The sequence below is a fragment of the Lacerta agilis genome, chromosome 1 (assembly GCF_009819535.1).
Source record: "Lacerta agilis isolate rLacAgi1 chromosome 1, rLacAgi1.pri, whole genome shotgun sequence".
Lineage (NCBI taxonomy): Eukaryota > Metazoa > Chordata > Lepidosauria > Squamata > Lacertidae > Lacerta > Lacerta agilis.
In genome coordinates, this window is record NC_046312.1 from 3,198,190 (window position 1) to 3,222,555 (window position 24,366).

General features: G+C 47.5%; 1 protein-coding gene across 1 annotated transcript; it reads right to left on the bottom strand.

Annotated features, from left to right (window-relative positions):
* On the bottom strand, positions 1 to 23,335 carry CDKL1 (cyclin dependent kinase like 1). The gene is made up of 10 exons (XM_033160613.1): positions 23,177 to 23,335; positions 20,437 to 20,705; positions 11,700 to 11,821; positions 6,715 to 6,787; positions 5,701 to 5,791; positions 5,114 to 5,314; positions 3,751 to 3,833; positions 3,209 to 3,265; positions 1,476 to 1,631; positions 1 to 110 (listed from the first exon to the last, which is right to left on the bottom strand). The coding sequence occupies exons 2-10, from the start codon at positions 20,602 to 20,604 to the stop codon at positions 27 to 29; spliced, it is 1,035 nt and encodes a 344-aa protein (XP_033016504.1). The 5' UTR covers positions 20,605 to 20,705; positions 23,177 to 23,335; the 3' UTR covers positions 1 to 26.
* Positions 23,336 to 24,366: the final 1,031 nt, after the last annotated feature.

The following is a 24,366-nucleotide window of genomic DNA, read 5'->3' on the forward strand; positions in this document are numbered from 1 at the left end:
TTTTAGATGTTTGGGGAAACGGTAGTTCAGTTTTCTTGTGCTGCATAGTACTTCTTGTTATCCAAAGCAGGTAGAATGTTGCTGCTAGTTAACTGGGGCAGGTACTGTAACTAAGAAGAGAGAATAAATAGTGACTTGCAGGCAGTTGAGCCTCCACTTTTCAGTTTAGCAAAAGGTAAAGGTAAAGGGACCCCTGACCATCAGGTCCAGTCGTGTCCGAATCTGGGGTTGCGGCGCTCATCTCGCTCTATAGGCCGAGGGAGCCGGCGTTTGTCCGCAGACAGCTTCCGGGTCATGTGGCCAGGATGACAAAGCCGCTTCTGGCGAACCAGAGCAGTGCACGGAAACGCCATTTACCTTCCCGCTGGAGTGGTACCTATTTATCTACTTGCACTTTGACGTGCTTTCGAACTGCTAGGTGGGCAGGAGCTGGGACCGAGCAATGGGAGCTCACCCTGTCGCGGGGATTCGAACCGCCAACCTTCTGATCAGCAAGCCCTAGACTCTGTGGTTTAACCCACAGCGCCACAGCAAAAGACTACAATAATAATAATAATAATAATAATAATAATAATAATAATAATAATAATTTATTTGTACCCCACCCAGCTGGCTGGTTCCCCCCAGCCACTCTGGGCGGCTTCCATCAAATATTAAAATACATTTAAAATATCACAGTTTAAAAACTTCCCTAAACAGGGCTGCCTTCAGGTATTTTCTGAATGTCAGATAGTTGTTTATCTCTGACATCTGGTGGGAGGGTGTTCCACAGGGCGGGCGCCACTACCGAGAAGGCCCTCTGCCTGGTTCCCTGTAGCTTTGCTTCTCGCAGTAAGGGAACCGCCAGAAGGCCCTCGGAGCTGGACCTCAGTGTCTGGGCTGAACGATGGGGCTGGAGACGCTCCTTCAGGTATCCTGGGCCTCTGAGGCCGTTTAGGGCTTTCAAGGTCAGCACCAACACTTTGAATTGTGCTCGGAAACAATGCAAAGTTTCCCCAGCCACTCTGGGCGGCTTCCAACAAAAGATTAAAAATATATTAAAACATCAGTCATTAAAAACTTCCCTAAACAAGGCTGCCTTCAGATGTCTTCTAAACGTCAGGTAGTTGTTTATTTCTTTGACATCTGATGGGAGGCCATTCCACAGGGTGGGCGCCACCACCGAGAAGGCCCTCTGCCTGGTTCCCTGTAACCTCACATCTCACAGGGAGGGAACCGCCAGAAGGCCCTCGGAGCTGGACCTTAGATTCTGGGCTGGATGATGGGGGTGGAGGGCATGTATGCACCACTCTGGTGAGACAGTCCGCGGGCAGGGAGGGTCTCAGCCTGCGTACCAGATGCAGCTGAGGATCAAGACATCTGAGGATCCTGTGCAGGGCTCAGCAGGGATTGGGGTGGCCTGTAGCAGGAGGGTGTTCCTGGCTGCCATGCAATTTGATCCCTGAGACCCCTGAAATATTTGAGCAGCCTCTTACCCCAGGGATGTGCTTCCGTGTGGGCCGGTTTGGCTTCCGCGTGAGGGATCTCTCTCGCTCCCTCCCCAGCTCAACCTCTCGGATGCTGTCGAAGTAGGGGTGCTGCAGGAGCTGCTCGCAGGTCAGCCGCTCTGCAGGGTCCATGTGGAGGCAGCCCTGCGATAAGGGAAAAAAGCAAAGTGTCTGGGAGGATGCAGACACAAAGCAACCGTGGCTCAGTGGCAACGGTGCCTGCTTCCCCACACAGAAGGTTCTGGGTTCGATTCCGGCTTGGGAACGTCGGCTGCCCGAATTCCCAGAGAGCTGCTGCCAGTCAGTGCAGGCATTGCTGAGGCAGATGGACCGATCGCATGTCCTAATATAAGGCAGCTTCCTGTGTTAAGAACATAAGAACAGCCCTGCAGGGTCAGGCCAGTAGCCCACCACCTGTCAGGATATGTCCTACTCACAAGTAGAACCTTGGCAGGGACACATGCCCGACTGGCATGTTCCCTCCCTCCTGGGCGATCGTTCGGGAGCTTCAAAAGCATTCCTCAGCCCGAACATCGTAGCGACTGATGCCAGAAGACATCAGCACACTATTTGGATCCGCATAGGTTTGCACAGTTGCCTAACAGAACTCAGCAACTCAGCATTTAGGCTAATCTACTTTATTTATGAGTTTGGCCAAACTGCGGGAGGCAGTGGAGGATAGGGGTGCCTGGTGTGCTCTGGTCCATGGGGTCACGAAGAGTCGGACACGACTGAACAACAACAACAACTTTCTTTAGATATAAATACACATGGAGCACTTCAACATGGCTCCCCCTCTCTCTAGCATCAGACAGCAAATTGTAAAAATGTTACATGGAAAAATACGAGAGAGACATTGCATATACCTTTGTAAAACAAGAAAATCCTTAATAAAAAATATTTTAAAAACAAGAAGCAAAGAGAAAGAACAAAGGACAATAGTCCCACTTCAGGGAACACAGTAAGACAAACATCCTGTCTTCGTCACATCCCATTCCTGTGGAATCAAAACACACACCCAGTCATGTGATAGACAACAAACCCATGACTGCACACGGGGAATGAATCTCCAACACCCCCTTGTCCTAAATCCTGATCTCACCTTGGCCAACCAGATGCCACAATGGGAACGGAAGGCTTGCAGAGGTTTGCAGAGCTGATGAAAAAGGGGAGGGAAACAGCCCATGGGTGCACAACCCCCCCCCCCGAACCCAGCAGTACTTAGTGGGCATAGAATGTTAGCTGGCTTTGGGGGAGAAGGGAGAGGGAAATTGGGAGACGGTTGAAATGGAGTGGCGGAGGAGAAACACTCGTTCCAAGTCCCACTTCTTTACTCCCCGTTCCTGGTTTGCTTATATAAAAAGAAATGGAAAAAAACGACAGTCGAGGGCTTGGTCAATCATCAACTTAATTGCAAGCTAGCAGCAGAACCGGCGTGCAGAGCAGCAAGTTCCGAACAGCCCTCTAAAATGAGCGTTAGGCAAATAAAATAAAATGGGAAATGGGAAACGGGTGGTTAATCTTGCTAAACTGGGTTTCGGTAAAGAAGATTAAGCAGGTATGAAGGCAAAAGAGCCACCTCAAAATGCTAGTGCATTTTACTGTGGATGGTAAACCTGAAATCTCGCCCCGCTGTTGGGGACTGAATCTGGGGCCTTCTGCATGCAAAGCAGCCCATTGAACCATGGCCTCATCCTCAAAAACCCACAGGACTTGCTCACCTTCATGAGTCCGAGGGCCGAGTAGGAAATGCCTGGGAATTTCATTTCTAGAGGCTCCTGGGGGGGGGGGGAAAGGAGGACAAAACAATGAGCATCATCGGCTTAGATGTTCCTTTCCCCCCTTTCATGATTTTTTTTCCCCAATCAAAAAAACTGAACACAAAAAAATAGTTCTATATTTGAAGAATTCGCTCCCTGGAAAGGTCAGAAAGCAGAAGCGCCGATCTTTCCCCTTTCGATCTGGAGACCTTCCATTTTCTGCTCCGTTTCCAAGAGTGATCCTTCCCTCCCAACCACCGAAATGCGGGCGCAGATGTCCCAATTGCCAGCGGTTACGTGTGTCTCCGAAGCCGCGTCCAGGAGCCAGCCATTCCATTGAGCTGGTCGCTAGTTCCCGGACAATGGGCCTTATCTCCAAGCAGCCGCAGGGCAAAAAAAAGCAATCCTTTTCTGTGGGCCTGGAGACACAAAAGGGCCTTAAAAACCTAGGAAGCTGAGGAGCCTCCTATGTCTTGTTTGCAAGGCAGGGGGGGCTTTCTCACCATGCTCTCTGGGTCCGGAACTCTCACCCCGCTGAAGAACTGGTTTGTGCTGAAGACTTGCTGGTGCCTGGGAATGAGGTCCCCTTTGGAGAAGAAGGAAAGGAGAAGCACACTCAAATCCACATTTGTTCTGCATTTCTAATAACTCAAGTCTTTTAGTGTGGCAGCACCTAAACTTTGGAACTCCCTGCCTCATGATATCAGGCAGGCGCCATCACTGGGCTCTTTTTGGCACCTGCTAAAAACGTCCTTGTTCAGACATGCCTGCCCAGAAGTTTAGAAAACGGAGGCGAGTCTTAACCTGCTTTTAGTCTGTCGTTCTTAAAACTTCCCGAAAGTCTTATTGCCGTTCATTCTCCTTATTGACAATTCTACTGCTTTTATCTTGTTTGTAAACAGCTTCCAGGCGTTTCTTTCCGCAATAAAGCAGCATATAAATTTCATGGAACAAACAAATAAATTCAGACGTTCCTGCTGGCAGCAGGAATATCTTAGGGGCTCACGGGGGGGCGGCAATTCCTCTACGTGGGGTGCAAGGCGAGCCACGTGTGTTTAGGCAGAAGCAGCGCCGCCAAAGCAACCAGCCCAAAACTTGTGCCTTAGCCAAAAACAGGCACTCCTACACATTTCCTCTGCCACCTCCCGTCATCCGGTGTTATGTACTGAGTTGAATAGGATCCAAAATGCAGCAGTCTGATTGGTCCTAGAACAATAGGATTCAGAATGCAGCAGTCTGATTGGTTACAATAACTTACAATAAGTCTGAAACCTTAACACTATAGCATCCTATGTACAGAACACCACACCAGAAGGAAGAGACATGAAAGTGAAACGCAGGCTCCGTCTGGCCTTACTTTTATAAAGAGATAAGAGAGAACCAGTTTTAACCAGCTGTTCTCAGCTTCTCTGAAGGTATAACCCAAACAATCACGAACCTTCTGCTTGTTTCTTTCACACAGAGAAGCTTCCAGAACCCTCCTGAATTAAGCAGAACAGGAAAGATCTCTACACATCACATCAATACACTCTGCGCTAAGAAATGCAAACTGACACTCACAACCATCCCCCTCAGTGCTACGTTTCGCACCACGTGTGAGCTTTCGCACGTTGTAAAACCCTCTTCTGGAGCCATAGTGGAATATAATGCAGGCATAGTTATCATTTCTGGTTTATTTGCTTCCGGCGGATATCCATTTGCAAATAATATGGAAACGAATGGCACAATTGCATTTTATTCCGCTATAGTTCCACTACCTTCCACGGCAATTACCGCGGAGAGGAGAGTGAGACAGATCTGCACCTGCAGGCAGTTGCAGTCAAGAAAAACGCCTCTCTGCTTCCTTGGCATCTCTCAAGGACTTACCCAACGTCCTTCTGATCAGGTAAAGCTGGTCCACATCCGATTTCCCCGGCCACAGAGGGATCCCAGACAGCAGCTCTGCAAAGACGCAGCCGATGGCCCAGACGTCCACGGGGGGGCCATACTGGGTGTCCCCCACGAGCAGCTCAGGAGACCGGTACCACCGAGTGGCCACATAGTCTGTGTAGTAATCGCTGGGCCCGGCTAGATAAGGGAGGGTGGAAGCAGGAAATGAGAAGACGAGGAGGAAGAAGAAGAGTTTGGATTTGATACCCCGCTTTATCACTACCTGAAGGAGTCTCAAAGCGGCTCACATTCTCCTTTCCCTTCCTCCCCCACAACAAACACACTTCCGGGTTTGGCGGTGCGCGCATGCACAGACGCGTCTAATGACATCACGCGCATGCGCCAAGGCGTGTCACGCACATGCGCGCCGCTTCAGGTTACGCACATCACGGGTTACGAACGGGGCTCCGGAACGGATCCCGTCCGTAACCAGAGGTACCACTGTACAGGGAAAGTAGATGCAGGGAAAGCCATGCCCAGCAGATAGAGAGACAGAAATTGTAGTGATGAATAAAGGCACTTACTGAGGATGCGAGCAAAGCCAAAGTCACAGAGTTTGATGACAAAATGCTTGGTTATGAGGATGTTCTCTGGCTTCACGTCTCTGTGGATGCACTGGGAACAAAGGAGGAGCCGTCAATGGGGCAAACAAGCAAGGGGCTTCATCTTATTTAAAATTGAGGGTGGCAAATGGGGAGCCCCAGTTAGGATCTGGCCCTTGATACAATCTGGGCCTGCCTATTATTATTATTGTTGTTATTTGCATGTTGAAAAGCCCACTTTTGTTTGTAGGGGAAAGGAAGAAAAATGGTAATAAACAGAAACATTTCACACTGTAATAGTTCCCCCCCTTTACCTAACATATAAGAAAAGTATTTATCTATAGAGGCAGTCTTTACTGCCATATCATAAAATATCAGGGTGGTGTACAATATTCAAAGAATCTTAAGTGTTGTTCTCCACATTCCCACAACAGTTTGTGGTTGTTGTAATTTTTTTACAAAAAAAACAACAACAACCCAACACCATCCTCATGAGAATTCATCCGCACTCTAGTGTGGGTTTCTAATATACACAAGTTTGTAAGCAATTCTGCCCAACATGCCAATTTTTGCAAAGCAATTTCCCCCTAAAACAATGCACTTTTGCGTGCTTTTTTTAAAAAAATGACATGTGCATTTTTATGAAGGCTTTCCCCCCAGTATCTGCATTTTGTACAAAATACTTGGCTGGAGAACCGCACTGCAAGGTTTCAGAGAAGTGCAAAGTTCAAAGGGCGCCTGTTTCAGTCTGCGTATTGTTTTGGAGTGTGTGACTTAGGTAAAACCCCCCTTGAAATGCAAAGAGCCAGTTTTCTCCCTTCCTTCGTACCGGGGGGGGGGGGGCTGCAAGCGGGTAGGTGGGAGGCAGGCTGCTCTGATCTGATTGCTTGCAGAGGTCCGGCACTGCTAGCCTATGGAAATAGGGTGTGGGGTGGGGGGACAGATGGTAGGGGGGAAATGGAAGAGCTGGTGGGTTGTGCTGACGGCAGGACTTACATTGTGCTTGTGGCAAAAGTTCACTGCCTGGAGGGTCTGCCAAACGATGCTTTTCACGAGATGCTCTGGGACTCTGCAAGGAAAATTATGGAGAGGAGAAGGAGGAGAGAGATTGAAAATCCACAACTGCTTGACCTAAGTCCACCAGCAAAGGGAAGGGATGGCAACAGAAGAAGAAGAAGAAGAGTTTGGATTTGATATCCCGCTTTATCACTACCCGAAGGAGTCTCAAAGCGGCTCACATTCTCCTTTCCCTTCCTCCCCCACAACAAACACTCTGTGAGGTGAGTGGGGCTGAGAGACTTCAGAGAAGGGTGACTAGCCCAAGGTCACCCAGCAGCTGCATGTGGAGGAGCAGGGAATCGAACCCGGTTCACCAGATTATGAGTTCACCGCTCTTAACCACACTGGCTCTCACACAGGGTGTCTTTCTGCGCTGGGGTAGTAAAGCAGTTTTGGTTTGGTTAACTGCCTTGTTCACACCAGCAGAGCATCAGGTTAGGGATATAAGAATGAAGTTGATTCAAAAGAAGAAGAGGGTTTTCTTATAATTTATTTTGAATCCAGCCACTTGTCCAAATTCTCTAGGGTTTTCGGTGGTGGTGATTATTAGATCATCGGCATAAGCTCTTACTTTATAAGATTTCTCTCCGACCACAATTCCCTTTATTTTTTCTACTTTCCTTAATTTTCTCATTTTTCTCATATATTAGTTTCACCTTTTAAGTTGAATTACTGAAAGAAATGAACCTTTCCACGATATTCTAATTTTTCGAGTTTCACCTGTCGGTTGGGAGACAATTACTTAACATAATTCACAGATCCACTCAACAACAACAACAACAAAACACCTCTAAGCAGGAAACTGCAATACCTGCGATGAGCCCTGCTGGATCAGGCCCCAGGCCCATCAAGTCCAGCATCCTGTTCTCCTCCTAGTGGCCAACCAGATGTCTATTATGGGAAACCCACAAGCAGGATTCAGGCACAAGTTCCATCTTCCTCTTCCTGCGTTTCCGGCATCTGGTATTCAGAAGCACTACTGCCTTCAACTGTGGAGGGAGAGCCTAGCCATTGTGGCTAGTAGCCACTGACTGAACATGTGCTCATGTGCACTGGAAATAAGCAGAGCTGTCTTGCTCAATGTGCAACGAACCTTTGGAACTCACTGCTGCAGGACCTGAGCACAAGAGCCCTCTCCCTTCTCCTCTGGTATTCGGGCACATTGCTGCCGCCAAGTCACTGACTCCTGTGGGAGTGAGTTCCATAGAATCATAGACTCCTAGAGTTGGAAGAGACCCCAAGGGCCATCCAGTCCAACCCCCTGCCAAGCAGGAAACACCATCAAAGCATTCCTGACAGATGGCTGTCAAGCCTCTGCTTCAAGACCTCCAAAGAAGGAGACTCCACCACACTCCTTGGCAGCAAATTCCACTGTCCAACAGCTCTTACTGTCAGGAAGTTCTTCCTAATGTTTAGGTGGAATTTCTTTCTTGTAGTTTGAATCCATTGCTCCGTGTCCACTTCTCTGGAGCAGCAGAAAACAACCTTTCTCCCTCCTCTAGATGACATCCTTTTCTATATTTGAACATGGCTATCATATCACCTTAACCTTCTCTTCTCCAGGCTAAACATACCCAGCTCCCTAAGCCGTTCCTCATAAGGCATCGTTTCCAGGCCTTGGACCATTTTGGTTGCCCTCCTCTGGACACCTTCCAGCTTGTCTGTATCCTTCTTGAACTGTGGTGCCCAGAACTGGACACAGTATTCCAGGTGAGGTCTGACCAGAGCGGAATACAGTGGTACTATTACTTCCTTTGATCTAGATGCTATACTCCTATTGATGCAGCCCAGAATTGCATTGGCTTTTTTAGCTGCTGCATCCATAGTTTAACTATGCACCAAGAACCCCTGCATCTCCCCAGGTTGGTTTGGGGAAAACGTTAGTCTGAAAACCTGGTGAGCGACTGCCAGTCAGAGTCGACAACACCGAGCTAGGTGGACAAACAATCTTCCTTTGTATAACGCAGCAAGCATCCTCTGTTCACGGACGGAGGGGGCACAATTTAGTGTCAGAAAACTTGCTTTGAATGCAGAAGGTCCCAATGTAAGGAGGCCCGGAGAAGACGCTGACACAACTTTTTAAACTCATCGCGTGAATAAGAACCAGCAATTCTGAAACAATTGTGCGGAGAAAATCTGGGTGATAAAAATGACAAATGAAATGCGGAGGGGTTTTTGCAGGTGCTGGAACCAGTGAAAGTCACAGCAGCTGCCCCTGTGTGACTTTTAGGAGACGGTTTATTGCTGCTGCTGCTGCTGCATTCTGCAGGCAGCGAAGGAGACCCCCTGGCAACCTCTTGCACAGGACCACCCTTGGCCCCGTTTCCCCAGAGATGGGGTCTCATCCATGGGGAATCCAAAAACCATGTGCCCCCACAGGATGGTTGTTTTTTTTTTAAAATGTCGTACTTGTCCAGTCCAGGAATTCGCAACCTGTATGGGACTGTTTTCCTGCCCTGCCGTGAAGATTTAAAACGAAAATAATTTAAATGCAGTTCTTTTCATGATGGCAGCACCCCGGACAGCAGGCCCAGTTCTGAACCCCACACCCCAAAAAACAGGTGGTGGTTTGGCTGGAGCACCGAAAGGCAGAGCCTAGAACGCCACTCGCCTCGATTCTCGGAGCAAAAACGCTGTTAAGGAGGAGGCATGTCCATTTTGTCTGCCTAAAGGTGTCAACTGGAACCCAAATGGTTTGTTGTTCAGTCGTTCAGTTGTGTCCGACTCTTCGTGACCCCATGGACCAGAGCACGCCAGGCACGCCTATCCTTCACTGCCTCCCGCAGTTTGGCCAAACTCATGTTCAAGAACACTGTCCAACCATCTCATCCTCTGTCGTCCCCTTCTCCTTGTGCCCTCCATCTTTCCCAACATCAGGGTCTTTTCTAGGGAGTCTTCGCTTCTCATGAGGTGGCCAAAGTCTTGGAGTTTCAGCTTCAGGATCTGTCCTTCTAGTGAGTACTCAGGGCTGATTTCCTTCAGAATGGATAGGTTTGATCTTCTTGCAGTCCATGGGACTCTCAAAAGTCTCCTCCAGCACCATAATTCAAAAGCATCAATTCTTCGGCGATCAGCCTTCTTTATGGTCCAGCTCTGACTTCCATACATTACTACTGGGAAAACCATAGCTTTAACTATACGGACCTTTGTCGGCAAAGTGATGTCTTTGCTTTTTAAGATGCTGTCTAGGTTTGTCATTGCTTTTCTCCCAAGAAGCAGGCGTCTTCTAATTTCGTGACTGCTGTCACCATCTGCAGTGATCATGGAGCCCAAGAAAGTAAAACCTCTCACTGCCTCCATTTCTTCCCCTTCTATTTGCCAGGAGGTGATGGGACCAGTGGCCATGATCTTAGTTTTTTTGATGTTGAGCTTCAGACCATATTTTGCACTTTCCTCTTTCACCCTCATTAAAAGGTTCTTCAATTCCTCCTCACTTTCTGCCATCAAGGTTGTGTCATCAGCACAGTGTTTTTCAACCTTTTTTGGGCAAGGGCACACTTGTTTTATGAAAAAACATCACGAGGCACACCACCATTAGAAAATGTTAAAAAAATTAACTCTGTGTCTATATTGACTATATATAAAGTAATTCTCTTGAATAGGAATCAAATAAACACAATTTTTCCCATGGCACACCAGGCAACATCTCGCGGCACACTAGTGTGCCGCGGAACAGTGGTTGAAAAACACTGCATCAGCATATCTGAGGTTGTTGATATTTTTTCCGGCAATCTTAATTCCGGTTTGGGATTCATCCAGCCCCAAATGGTAACACTGCTCATTTACAAGGCTGCCACTTTGGAACTCCCTGCCCATTGATACAAGGCAGGCTCCAGGCAATGTCTTCCTGGGTGTAAGAGAAGATCTTTCGGGGGATCATCCTTGTCTGAAGCTGGGACTCGTTCTCTGCGCTGTGTCCCAAGCTATGACACCCCCCGCAAAAAAAAAAACCAATGACACCTAATGTGGGAGCAAGATCTTCAATAGGTTTGCTAATGCAGTGAGCATCTCCACCTTATGCCACTGGCCTGATCCAGCAAGATATTCTTGTGTTCTTAAAACAATCAAACCGCAGCAACACTAAGTCAAAATCGCAGCACTGCATCTCTTCCCAACAGCATCCACTGAAGCTTCATTAATGTGTGACCCCAAAATTCCGGACCCCCCTCAAACTGATGCCAAAGTTTTGTGCTATAGTTTTGTGCCATTCTGTGCTGCGAACTCCACATTTCGTGCTGCGAACTCCACATTTCGTGCTGCGAACTCCAACTGAGTAATTGATAAAGCAAAAACATGGTTGCAAGTTAATGCCCCCAAAATCCAATCTTGTCTGGTTGACTCCAGACAGGTGGCAAAGTTTTGTGCTGGTTTTGTGCCGTTTTGTGCCACAAACCCAACTTTTCCTGACGCCCCCCCCCCCAAACTGAGCAATTGAAACTCAAACCGGGGTCATGGGTAAAGGTAAAGGGGGCCCTGACCATTAGGTCCAGTCGCAGACCACACTGGGGTTGTGGCGCTCATCTCTCATTACTGGCCGAGGGAGCCGGCGTACATGACCTTCCGGGTCATGTGGCCAGCATGACTAAGCCGCTTCTGGCGAATCAGAGCAGCGCACGGAAATGCTGTTTACCTTCCCGCTGGAGTGGTACCTATTTATCTACTTGCACTTTGATGTGCTTTCGAACTGCTAGGTTGGCAGGAGCAGGGGCCGAGCAACAGGAGCTCACCCCGTTGCGGGGATTCGAACCGCCGACCTTCTGATCGGCAAGCCCTAGGCTCAGTGGTTTAAACCAGTAAAGGGCCCCCAACCCAGCCTTGTCCAATTGGCTCTAAACCGGTGCCAAAATGGTGTGCTTGTTTTGCGCGGGTTTGTTGACTGAGAGGGGGTTACATGGGAGTCACACCAGGGACTAGCTACTTACCCCCGCGGGTTCTTGTCCAGCTCATGGAGGACCGTGTGGTCGCAGTATTCAAAGACCAGGTGGAGTTTCCTCTTCCTCCGGAAAACCTCCAAGAGGTTGACCAGGTTGGGGTGTTTCAGTTGCTGGAAAGCACAGGAGGGCAATGCTAAGAGGAGTACAGATTGAACCCGTAACCGAGGAACTATCTGCTGCTACAATCTTAAGACAACAAATAAGATAACAGCCACAGATAATAACCTCAGTTACAAGCGCAGTACACTAAAATTAGCCAAATGCACGCTGGAATAAATACACGGCTATTTGTAATGATTAGCTGGGTATTCCTCTCTATGGTCTGAAATTCTTTCTTTTTAAAAAGTATGTTGCACTCTACTTCATGAGGGCGGAGACCCTGAAAAGCAGGCTGGAAAACTAAAGTAAATCTAATAAAATAAAATGTACATAATACATGTCTCTTCCCCCAACCCCTTTTTTTATTCTAACAACCACTGTGTAAAGTAGCTTAGGGAGAGGGAGGGGGAGAGAGAGAGAGAGAGAGAGAAAGAAAGAAAGAAAGAAAGAAAGAAAGAAAGAAAGAAAGAAAGAAAGAAAGAAAGAAAGAAAGAAAGAAAGCAGACTCAGGTCACCCAGTCAGCTTCGTGGCCAAATGGAGACTTGAACTCAGAGCTCCCTGGTCAAAGCAAGAATCCAGAGAGGGAAAAGAGCTCTGAGCATGTGCAAAGTGAGCAAACCACAGCTCTTTCCCCACAGAAGGTCAGAGCAGAGGGGAAGTTCTCTCAGCAGACTTGTTTCCCTTGCAAACCTACCCCCCACCCAAAAGCCCAACCCAAACCCTGTATTTCTTAATTCCACCCTTTAAACAGCTGCAAGGTTGAGTTTGCAGGTTGGCTGCGTATTGACTTTATTTGCATTCTTCTGCTGGGGTTACCAAGCTCGTTTTGCTTTTTTGCATAGAAATGGATGAAGAAAAAATGCAGGAGGGCTTTCTTTCCTTCCCCCACCTCTTCGAGTTGTGTAAGAATAATTTTTAAAAGTGTATGAAGAAAAAGGAATATGGAAGTTGAGAGGCATCACTAAGAGTTAAGTAGATGCTTCCATTTCCATGGAAAATATTTATTATATATATTTCAGGAATTTGCATACCACTTAATTACAAAAATATCTTAGCAATATATGAGTAATCAAAGACAATAAAAATCAGTTAAAACCACATACCCCCCCAATATTTCTCTGATGAAAATAAGGACGTCCTACTCAATAAACAACAACAACATTTTAAAAACTCCCCACTTGGCCATGAACCTCAGTGGGTGGCCTTGTGCCAGTCACTGGCTTTCAGCCTGCCTACCTCACAGGGTTGTTGTGAAAATTGAGGAGGAAGAGAAATGTGCAGGCCACCTTGAGCTCTTTGGAGAAAAGGGTGAGATGTAAATGGGATGAATTAAAAATGCAATGAATGAGTGAAATCTTTCAATCTTAAACGTGGGCATGAATTACTGTGATGCTGGCCTGTCTCATATATCAGTCTCTCCCTTTACCCAGTTACAGGTAGGTAGCTGTGTTGGTCTGCCATAGTCAAAACAAAATAAAAAATAAAAAATTCCTTCCGGTAGCACCTTAGAGACCTACTAAGTTTGTTCTTGGTATGAGCTTTTGTGTGCATGCACACTTCTTCAGATACACTGAAACAGAAGTCCTCAAACCTGCTCTGAACAAAGACATTGGATTCTTGTCTCATTATACATGACAAAGCTATCTTTATCCATCTCAGGTTTTCCACACCTATCAGCCAATCACCCATTCCCACCACGCTTCTGAGTAATACCCCTCCCTCCCCACTCTCTCACTATATATAAGGGTCTCTCACTATATATAAGGGTCTGCTCCCAATGTATAAGACGCCCCCTATTTTTTCTAACCTGAAATTAAGTTCCAGTTACAGGTGGGTAGCCGTGTTGGTCTGCCATAGTTGAAACAAAATGAAAAAAATTCCTTCCTGTAGCACCTTAGAGACCAACTAAGTTTGTACTTGGGGGACCCAGGTGGCGCTGTGGGTTAAACCACAGAGTCCCAGCTCCTGCCCACCTAGCAGCTCGAAAGCACGTCAAAGTGCAAGTAGATAAATAGGTACCGCTCCGGCAGGAAGGTAAACAGTGTTTCCGTGCGCTGCTCTGGTTCGCCAGAAGTGGCTTTGTCATGCTGGCCACATGACCCGCAAGCTGTCTGCGGACAAACGCCGGCTCCCTTGGCCTATAGAGCGAGATGCGCGCCGCAACTCCAGAGTCGGACACGACTGGACCTAATGGTCAGGGATCCCTTTAGCTTTTTAAGTTTGTTCTTGGTATGAGCTTTCGTGTGCATGCACACTTCTTCAGATACAAAAGCCCATACCAAGAACAAACTTAGTTGGTCTCTAAGGTGCTACTGGAAGGAATTTTTTTATTTTTTATTTTCTCCCCCTTTACCCAGCTGCCTTCAACACCTGCAAACTTCATCCTCCAATAAACACACCTTTCCCCTTTGTCAGCTGCAGAAACCCACCTTTGATTATCTTAGTCTTTAATGCCTAGCTCAACACATAGCTGCTAAAAATATCACAGCAAAAAGGAGAAGAAAGGGCTCTGGCTCTCCTGCCTCCCATATACTGTATTTCAAAACCCATCATTTGCATCTCAAACAGAGACAGAGAGAGAGAAAAAGGAAGATAAACAGCGGGGCCTCTTTAATCTCCCTGATCTGGGCTTCTGTGTGCCACCGGGGCCTTTGTCCTGCAAGTGTTTACACGGCCAAAATATGACTGATCAGGAATCCCATTTTCCCCCTGCTGAACGTGCAGCCGCCTGAGATGTGGGACAAGCCCTTCCGTTGCTCAGTCCCGGCTGCCCTTCTCCGCTTCTCAAACAAACAATCTGTTACTATTGACCGAGAAGGTGTTTTCTGAGAGATGGCGGAGCAGCAAGCCCACACTTGCCGGAAACCAACCCTGCACGGCCCAGAGCGGAGGCTGGCAAATGTTCCCCACTCGGCCCCATCGCCCTTCTCGTTTTGTTGACCGATGGGTGTATGGCGAGAAGGCGCATTTGTCACCCGGGAGCCGGGTCTAAGCAGCTGCCGCCGCCTCTGCCTCTGGGTTTCTCTTGTTATAAGAAAAAAAAAATCTGACTTTATTCCCTTATGGGGTACACAAGAGCCCTTGCAAAGTCCTTTGCAGGTTCTCCATCGGTAGGAGTAAAAAAACAGAGGCGAACCAGAGAAGTTTCAGAAGCAAAGCAGCTAGTAAGCTTGATTTTTATTGAAGCTACAGGTAGGTAGCCGTGTTGGTCTGCCATAGTCAAAACAAAATAGAATAAAAAATTCCTTCCAGTAGCACCTTAGAGACCAACTGAGTTTGTTCTTGGTATGAGCTTTCGTGTGCATGCACACGAAAGCTCATACCAAGAACAAACTTAGTTGGTCTCTAAGGTGCTACTGGAAGGAATTTTTTATTCTTTATTGAAGCTGTAGCAACAACTGTGTTTTTCAGGGGGGGGGGGGACCCAGAACAATGCAGCCTTGCTCTTATAAAGACATTTCGAGTCTAGCCCACCCCCAGAAACATAATCCAATCACAGAAGAGGTGTAATATAATTAATTAATTAATAAATAATAATAATAATAATAATTTATATCCCATCCTTCCCCGTCAAACCGGGCTCAAAGCGGCTAACACCAATAAAGCCACAACAAAAACATAAAACAATTCATTAAAATACAGATTAAAATACAATTTAAAATTAAATCTAGACTGCAGCCTCATTTTTAAGTAGCCCACCAATCACAGCAAAAGAATGAAACATCAGGGTTAAACTGAAACCAGCCCAAAGGCCAGGTGGAACAGCTCCACACCCCAAGACCACCATTCCCCCAGATACATCAGAGCTGCATCACAAATTGGGGAGGGTCAGAGGAGGTAACTTGGGAATTTCCCACACCTGTGCCATCTCTCCTTGACCCCTCCAAGACACACATTTCTGCAAAAGAAAAGGTTTTCTGCACCCATGTTTCCCGCAAGAGGGTTTTGGGCACTGCGGACAGCAGACCATAGTCGCCCACGGGATGGCACTGGGTTCCAGTTCCTCAACGTCTGGCGGGCCAAAGGTTCCCACTGAAGGCAGCTGATCCACACCAAGACACACAACTGGTCTGCCAAAGGGGACCACCAAAGTCTTCTTTAAAATTAAGCATTATTATTTGTGCTCAATATGGTCATACACTGTCAACGCCATTTGCATACGCGCACACTAGTTCACACAGTCAGCGCATGTTCCAGAGCTTCCTGCTGAACTTAAGAACATAACGGGAGTGTGCTGGATCAGGCCAATGACCCACCCAGTCCAGCATCCTGTTCTGACAGTGGCCAACCAGATGCCCTAGTGGGAAACCCGCAAGCAGGATCCAAGCACAAGAACAGCCCTCTCCCCTCCTGGGGTTTCCTGAAACTGGGACTCACAAGAGGCATCGCTGCCTCCGACTATGGAAGCAGAGTTGTGCCATTAATAGCCCTCTCCTCCTCCCTGAATTTGTCTCATCCTCTTTTAAACCCGTCCAGGTTGGTGATCATCACGGCCTCCAGTGGGAGGGAGTTCCATAGTGAATAATTTGCTTAAAAATACATAAATACTGTGCTTGTTTTGTTTTTTGTTTTTTTACTTTCGTTTGCACATATAAACAAAACCTAATTAAAAGCCAGAACATCTGGTATGACTCCAGTTTGGGGGAAGGCAGGCTTAGCTGACGCACTTACTACCGAACCAGATTCAAAGTTTTTGCATTAATTTACAAAGCCCCAAACAGCTTAGGGCCAGGATGTCTCAGGGACCACCTGCATCCTTCTATCCCATCTCGATCCGTGAGATCATCTGCAGGATCACCTTTGGTCATTTCCCAAGCTGATGAGGCTCATTTGACAATAACAAGAAACCGAGTCTTTAGGGTTATTGTCCCAGTCCCGTGGAACACCCTGCCACTAGAGACTGACTGTGCCAACATTTAAATGCCTGCAGAAAACATTTCCATTCTGCTGGGCTTTAGGTGTCTCTGGAATGGATAGAACTTTGATGGGCACCTGTCATGTGTATGACATGCATTGCAGGGGGTTGGACTGGATGACCCTTGGGGGTCCCTTCCTGCTCTACAATGCTGTGCTTCTAGGAGAAGCAAATTCCTCCAAACGGCCTAATCTCCAGCTCTTAGCTGACGGGCAGGGACTCAAGTTCTGTGCCAGGGTATTGTATATGGAAGACTTATGGCAGGCACAGCCCACGGTGGGTAACCGCCATCCCCCCCCCGGCAAATCTTGCACCAAGGAAACGGCTGCTCTGGTGCGGCAGATAAAAAGTTATGCAGGCATCTGCAGCGCCAGCAGAGTGTGTCAGGAGCGGTCCTTTGGTTTTAGAGTGCGAGGCTGGTGGAAAAGCAAGAGACTCTGATTGCAGAGCTTCTTGCTTGAAATTATTAAGAAAATTATTAAATATTTATTTATACCCCACTTTTTCCCATGACAGGGACCCAAGGAGGCTTACAGATAGTAATAATAATATTTGTTTGTTTGTTTGTTTATTCCCTGCCCATCTGGCTGGGTTTCCCCAGCCACTCTGGACAGCTTCTAGCAAAGCATTGAAATACAATAACATAAGAACAACAAAAAACTTAGGTGGTGGCGTGTGGGGCTGGGGGAACCATTGATATTAAGCCCCAGAAGCAAGACAGCACTGTGACTCCCCATGAACTAGCTACAAAATTGTCCAAGGACTAGCGGAAATCAGAGTGTTCACACCATTATGGCAAAGCTACTTTGCATAAACAAATAATAATAATACTAATACTAATAATAATAATAATATGCAGAATGTGTTTTAATTTTCAGGCATAGTCCGGGTCATCAACTAGCCTTGCACCTGACACACAGGGCAAAGGGAAAGGGGGGCAGCTAGCCAATTCTCCACGCAGCACGTAGTTAAACTGTGGAACTCCCTGCCACAGGAGGCAGTGATGGCCATCAACCTGGATGGGAGGCAGCAGTGCTTCTGAATACTAGCTGCCGGAAACCCCAGGAGGGGAGAGTTGCTCTTGAGTTCGAATCCTGCTTGTGGGTGGTCCCTGTGAGAACAGGATGCTTAACTTAGATAAGCCTGGTGGGCTGGTGTTCTGTTCTTATCCCATCACCGCCATGGATAGCCCAGAACAGCTTTTCTCAACTTAGGGTCCCCCGACATTGTTGGACCACGACTCTCATCATTCCTGACCGCTGGTCCTGCTAGCTAGGGATGATGGAAGTTGTAGTGCAGCGTCTGGGGACCCCAAGGTTGAGAAAGGCTGGCCAACACCAGCTCAAGTGGGGCAAGCTTGTTTTCTCTTGCTCTGGAGGGTAGGATTCGAACCCATGGCTTCAAGTTACAAGGAAGGAGATTACAACTAAACACCAGGGAGAGCTTTCTGACAGTAGGGGGTGCTCGGCAGTGGAACGGACTCCCTTGGGAGGTGGTGGACTCTCCTTCCTTGGAGGTTTTTAAGCAGATGTTGGGTGGCCATCTGTCATGGATGCTTTAGCTGGAATTCCTGCATTGCAGGGGGCTGGACTGGATGACCCTTGGGGTCCCTTCCCTGCAATTCTATGATTCTATATTTCCAGTAAACGGGCTGTTCATTTGGGGTGCTTGCACTATGTAGAGAAAAGCAGAGAGGGGTTCCTCCCCCTTTCTTGGATTTGACAACCACCCATCTCCTTGTTACCACCTGGAGACAGAGGTTCTGGGGGTGGGAACAGGTAGGTAATGAATCAGGAAAAGAGGGGGGTTTTGGCACCTAGCCCAAACAGTGAAAGTACACATATTCACAATTTGCAAAAGAAAACAACAGCAGATATGATATTGTACTGCACCATCGCAGAAGCTCAGGGGTATTTTAATCACATTCACAATATTAATGAGCAAACAAAGCTCTTCTAGCTAGACAGTTCCCCTACCGGACATTACACTGCAGTTCAGGGAAATCTCCGCCCGAGCTGATACCTGGGCCTGGATGATAAATAATAATAATAATAATAATAATAATAATAATAATAATAATAATAATAATTTATTTATACCCCACGCATCTGGCTGGGTTTCCTCAGCCACTCTGGGCGGCTTCCAACAGAATATTAAAATACAATAATCTATTAAACATTAAAAGCTTCCCCAAACAGGGCTGCCTTCAGATGTCTTCTAAAAGTCTAGTAGTTTTTCTCTTTGACATCTGGTGGGAGGGCATTCCACAGGGTGGGTGCCACTACTGAGAAGGCCCTCTGCCTGGTTTCCTGTAACCTCAGTTCTCGCAGGGAGGAAACCACCAGAAGGCCCTCGGAGCTGGACCTCAGTGTCCAGGCTGAATGATGGGGGTGGAGACGCTCCTTCAGGTATACTGGGCTGAGGCCATTTAGGGCTTTCAAGGTCAGCACCAACACTGTGAATTGTGCTCGGAAATGTACCGGGAGCCTATGCAGGACCTGTGTCAGTTGGCTGGAGCATGATGCTGATAATGCCAAGGTTGCAGGTTCAATCCCCGTAAGCGACAGCTGCCTATTCCTGCATTACAGGGGGTTGGACTAGATGACTCTCGGGGTCCCTTTCCAACTCTACAATTCCATGATCCCCTGCTGGGAGCAAAGCACAGACAATTCAGCCCAAGGCAACCACACTGCCTGCTCCTTGTGTTCCTACAACAATGCCAGCAAGAAAGCCAAGGGCTCTGGGAGATGCGCCAAGATGAAACCAGAGATTAGGAGCCACAGAGTAAGATGGCTTAGTTAGTGTGCTTGGCCTCTGCGCCGCCAGCCTCTCCCAGGAAAAGCCGCCCCCCCCCGGGCACCCCCTAATGTTTCCTAGGTGACGCATTCCAGCACCCTGGGACACCAGTTTGGACTTTAAAAACCGACAGTTCACAACAAAGAGGGGAGACAGGAAATATATCCTTAGCAAGGGGGGAAACAGCAATGGCTGCATTCAACTCTCACATCCTTAAGCTCAGAACACTACCCTGAGAAGAAAGCCGGTGTTTTGGATATGTCATTACAGGCGAAAGCAGTCAGCAGTGATGCTGCCAGGGGCTGATGGGGGTTGTAGTCTGGAGGGCGCCAGGTTGGCGAAGGCTGGGCTAGAGAGAGAGATCTGATCTCCTAGGTGCACATCCCCAGGGAAGCTCTCCTGCGCTGCAGAAACTGCGCAAAAGCTGGGCGGGCAGAATGGCATGGCCACACTAGTCGCCATCTGCCAGAGCCAATGTTTTGCAAATCTCAAACTAGCAAGCTTCTTCCAGTTTGCCAGAAAGGAAGGGTGGCAGGCAGGGATGCCGTGATTAGGGATGGGGAAATGATTTGATACGGTTTGCGTTCAGAGCCCAATCTATCAGATTTTTGCAGGTTCGAAAAAAATTAAATAAAATACGAGAACCAAAGCACAGACATGCTTCGGATTTCATACCGGCCGAAATTTCCCAGGTTAGTTCTCTAACCAAACAAAGCTCCACAAAAGTTAGCATATTAGGGAATATACCTATGCTGTGATATGCTCATGATTTCTTCTTCCTTTTTTAATCTTAAAATCGTTCGGGCAATAAGATCAGTTACAAAGAAGAACATTATTTAATTTGTAGAAAAATGAATCGGCAGGCAGCCCCTAGTTTAACTGGATTCCCGACAACGCAGTTCTGATGAAGTTACCTTTAACATGCGGATCTCGCGAAGGGCAATCTTTTTGATAACGGGATCGTCTTCCGATTCCAGAAACTTCTTGATGGCCACAATCTGACCTGTGTCTTTGTTCCGGCACTTGAACACCACACCATAGGAGCCTTCGCCAATCTTGCTGATTTTTTCATATTTCTCCATTGCAAATATGAAACGGAAATACCGTCCAGAGTCGACACCCAGCAATTAATTTATCCTTTTGGGTATCTGAATCCTTCACGGTGACCAGTGACGTCTTAAGCCTGTGAAAACGAACGCAAACCACAACAGCAAACACTCTGAGCAGCTGCAGAAACTTGATAAGAGTTCATAGGAAAACAGGATGGCATTTCTCAGGAGGTGAACACAAATTATAGCAGAGCCTTTCCATCATTTTGCGGTCATGCAAAATCCATTTTGGCTCCTTTTACTTTTTTTTGTAAATGGGCGGGGTCCTGGAGGTGCGATACAAATCAGCAGGAGTAGGGAATTCTTTTAGCAACGCCTTTCTTTTTAACTGGCCTCATTATATATACAACAGCGTTTGCAAACCTAATTTCCTCCAAATGTTTTGAGTACAGTACAAGTCTCGCCAACCCTGAACCTGATGGGAGATGTAGATCAAAACATCTGGGGAGATCCAGGCTGGGGTAAGCTGAACTACAGAAATATTTATTATTATTATTATTATTATTATTATTATTATTATTATTATTATTATTTATACCCCGCCCATCTGGCTGGATTTCCCCAGCCACTCTGGGCGGCTTCCAACAGAAATCAAAATACATTAAAATATCACACAATAAAAGCTTCCCTAAACAGGGCTGCCTTCATATGTCCTCTAAATACACAGCTGGGCATTTGTCCGGTTCAAATCTCACTCTCTGCTCCTCCGACAAAATTTACACTCTGTACGCTCCCTGGAGACCTAGTTACCCATGAAATCTTCCAAAGGAAGAAAGGCAAGCGAAGATAATGGACTCCGCAGAAATGTCAAAATCAGAAATCAAGAAGAAAGAGTTTTTAACAAAGAATGGGGGAGATATTTGGACTATGTAAGAAATTGCTGTAAACAATTAAATACCTTAGCAGGATTAATTTAAAACCTAGCAGTTAAAAGGTGATTTTGGAAGAAATATAGAGAGTGATAAGGAGGAGATTCAGTTTTTAAAATGTTTGTATAGGGAACCAAGGAAGGGGAGGAGGGAAGTCTAAGCAACTATGTATGCAATCGTATTTGATGATGATTATTGTTAATTAGAAAAACTGAAAAATAAAATGAAGTCTCCACAGTGATGGCGTCATAGTGTTGTTCTACTTTTTCAAATTGTTTTAAGTGAGGTTAAGACTGCCAAAGGCCATTCATTTTAAATATATAGATATATTATTGATTTGTTAACCAAAAAAAAGTGCAAACGTAACACAAATAAATAAAACAAATAATTGAAAATTTAAACCATAAAGTTTCACAGCCTGGAAGGGCAAAAGTTCAAAGGTACAACACAGCTCTAATGGAATAATGAAGTCTTAACTTACACAAAGATTCCCCTTACAAATAATAAAGATAAATAGGTAAGTTATCTCCAACTGTGAATGGCATCATTATTAAGAATAAAGTTTCTTAAGTGAGCCAGACATTTGCATGGACTGACGGCACTGAATGACCAGGTGCCTCAATATTTGAATGAGAAATAAAATCATGCTACGTATTTTTTTAAAATCCCCAGCCGTTTAAGCTCTGCTCTTAGTTTGTGATTACTTCCAGGAAGGTGATTTGCCAAACCTTAGAGTACCAACACCCCAAATTATTAAGACTTTCAGGATTTGGCAATACAGCCCCCAGGCTGCTGTTAAGAGATGAGAAGTCGGGTTATTTGCTTTCTGAATCCTGTTCTGTTTGCAAAAGAGCCAGGTGGAAAGACGGAGTAATAGTTTGTTTAGTTATCAAGGAGATCTCATTGCTGCCCAGTGCCGGATTTACGTATAAGCTAGACAAGCTATAGCTCAGGGCAAAAAAATTAATGGGGGAAAAACAGGGATGTACATTTCCAAAATATAAGATAAGAAACAAATAAAATAAAACCTACATACAGCAAGTGTTGTGTTGTGTAGGCTCCTATGATGTAAGTCATGGGCCCCGCCTGCTAGCCTGCTCCCTAAAATATCACGGGTTTGTTCCTTTCTATATATAGGGTGCCTACATTCTGCATGTGCAAATGGCTTTAGCTACCTATTAGGTCCATAAATTACCATATAGGATATAAAATAGAAAATTCTTTCCAGTAGCACCTTAGAGACCAACTGAGTTTGTTCTTGGTATGAGCTTTCGTGTGCATGCACACTTCTTCAGATACAAAAGTCCATACCAAGAACAAACTCAGTTGGTCTCTAAGGTGCTACTGGAAAGAATTTTCTATTTTGTTTCGACTATGGCAGACCAACACGGCTACCCACCTGTAACTGGACATATAGGATATATTCAACACAAAAAAACAGTGACAAATTGATGTTGACAAAGGACAGCTAGACATATCAAGGGCCCCATTACCTTCAGTAGCTTAGGGCCTCATCAAACCTAAATCCGGCTCTGTTGTCAATGGTAATTCATATAGCACACCTGAGCATCTAGCAATGTAGGCTGTTTCCCAGCAGGGTTTCCAGCACCACAAGAAGCCAGTCGTGCCTCTAAGCCAGCTCTGGCATGAGCGCCACTGGGCACAGGTGGACTTACCTGGGAGAGAGCACCCTGCGGCGAAGGTGGCGTGGATGTTGTCAGCGCAAAGCCAAGGAGCTGGTGGCTTCAGCAGTGAAAGCCGATCTCCGTGGAGGCTCCAACAGCCTCTGCATCTTCAGGCCAGCTTCCTCCTCCTCCTCCTCCTCCTCCTCCTCCTGCGGAAGGAAGGCCCGTCTGGAAATTAAAATTTAATTCAGGCCCTTTGGGGGAAGGCAGGTTGCCAAGGTAGGCTCTGCGGGCAGCAAACCTACAAGGGCCTCTTCTTAAAAAAGGAGGCGGGCAGGATCCTGTTTCGTGGATCACTTTCCTCGCCTGCAGAAGGAAGGAGCCTCCTTGGGAGCGCAGGAGGTGAGAAGGGCATCGCCCGCAGCGGTAAGGGGCAAAAGGGCAGCAGGGAGGAAAGGCAGCCCCCCAGCCCCCCAGCCCCTTCTGCTGGGACCACCTCCCTTGTCGCCAGCCAAGAGGCCGGCAGGGGCTCTCCCGGGACACCCTCCTCCTCCCCTCCGAAGCAGCTTCAACCGCGGTAGCTCCTCCTGGAGCAGGGAAAGTGTTCCCACGCTAAAGGGCCCTCTGCACATGCCCGGGGGCACTCTCCCCTCCAGCCAGCTGGGGTGCCAGCCTGAGTAACGTCGGTGGGGGCAGCTAAGCTCCGTCCCACATAATCACAAGATGCAGTACACGCACATCATCGGAATGGTGCCCATCAACTTAGGGGGGGCACCCCTTTCAAATATTTTATTTGGGGGGGGGGGGAGGGCGAAAGGACCTTGGTTCCCAGAAGTCGGATCCTATGTAGCCAGCCGCCCTATAAGAGCGCAGAGGAGCATCTGAGCGCAGTTATGGGGAGACCGGCATGCTGCCTGGCGCTCTCCATTCGCGCCCTCCGCCTCGCGCAACCCTCCGGTGCCGGACACTCTGCACGTGCTCAGAGGGCCCCTTGCTCTTCCTCCTCCTCCTCCTGGCGTTCCCCCCTCGCAGCCGGACTGTGCCCGCCCGGCCACCCCGCCTCCCGCCCCCCGCCCGGCTCTTGCCTGCAGCTGCCTCCGTCGCCGCCGCTCGCTCGCTCGCTCTGTCCGGGCGCTGCGCCGGAGCGGAGCCGCAAAAGGCGCGCAGCAGCCAATCAGGGCGGGCGGCGGAGCCTGGGGAGGGGGGGAGATGCCCGCCCCCGGGAGGAGCGGGAGGGCCGA

What these genes read in the sequence shown, in the direction of transcription:
- CDKL1 (XM_033160613.1), bottom strand. Translation starts at nt 20,604, where the DNA reads ATGGAGAAATATGAAAAAATCAGCAAGATTGGCGAAGGCTCCTATGGT. An exon ending in GCGAGATCCGCATGTTAAAG is followed by an intron (nt 11,822 to 20,436) that starts GTAACTTCATCA and finishes TGTGCTTTCCAG; the next exon opens with CAACTGAAACACCCCAACCT. An exon ending in CACGGAAGCACATCCCTGGG is followed by an intron (nt 111 to 1,475) that starts GTAAGAGGCTGC and finishes CTCTCTTCTTAG; the next exon opens with TTACAGTACCTGCCCCAGTT.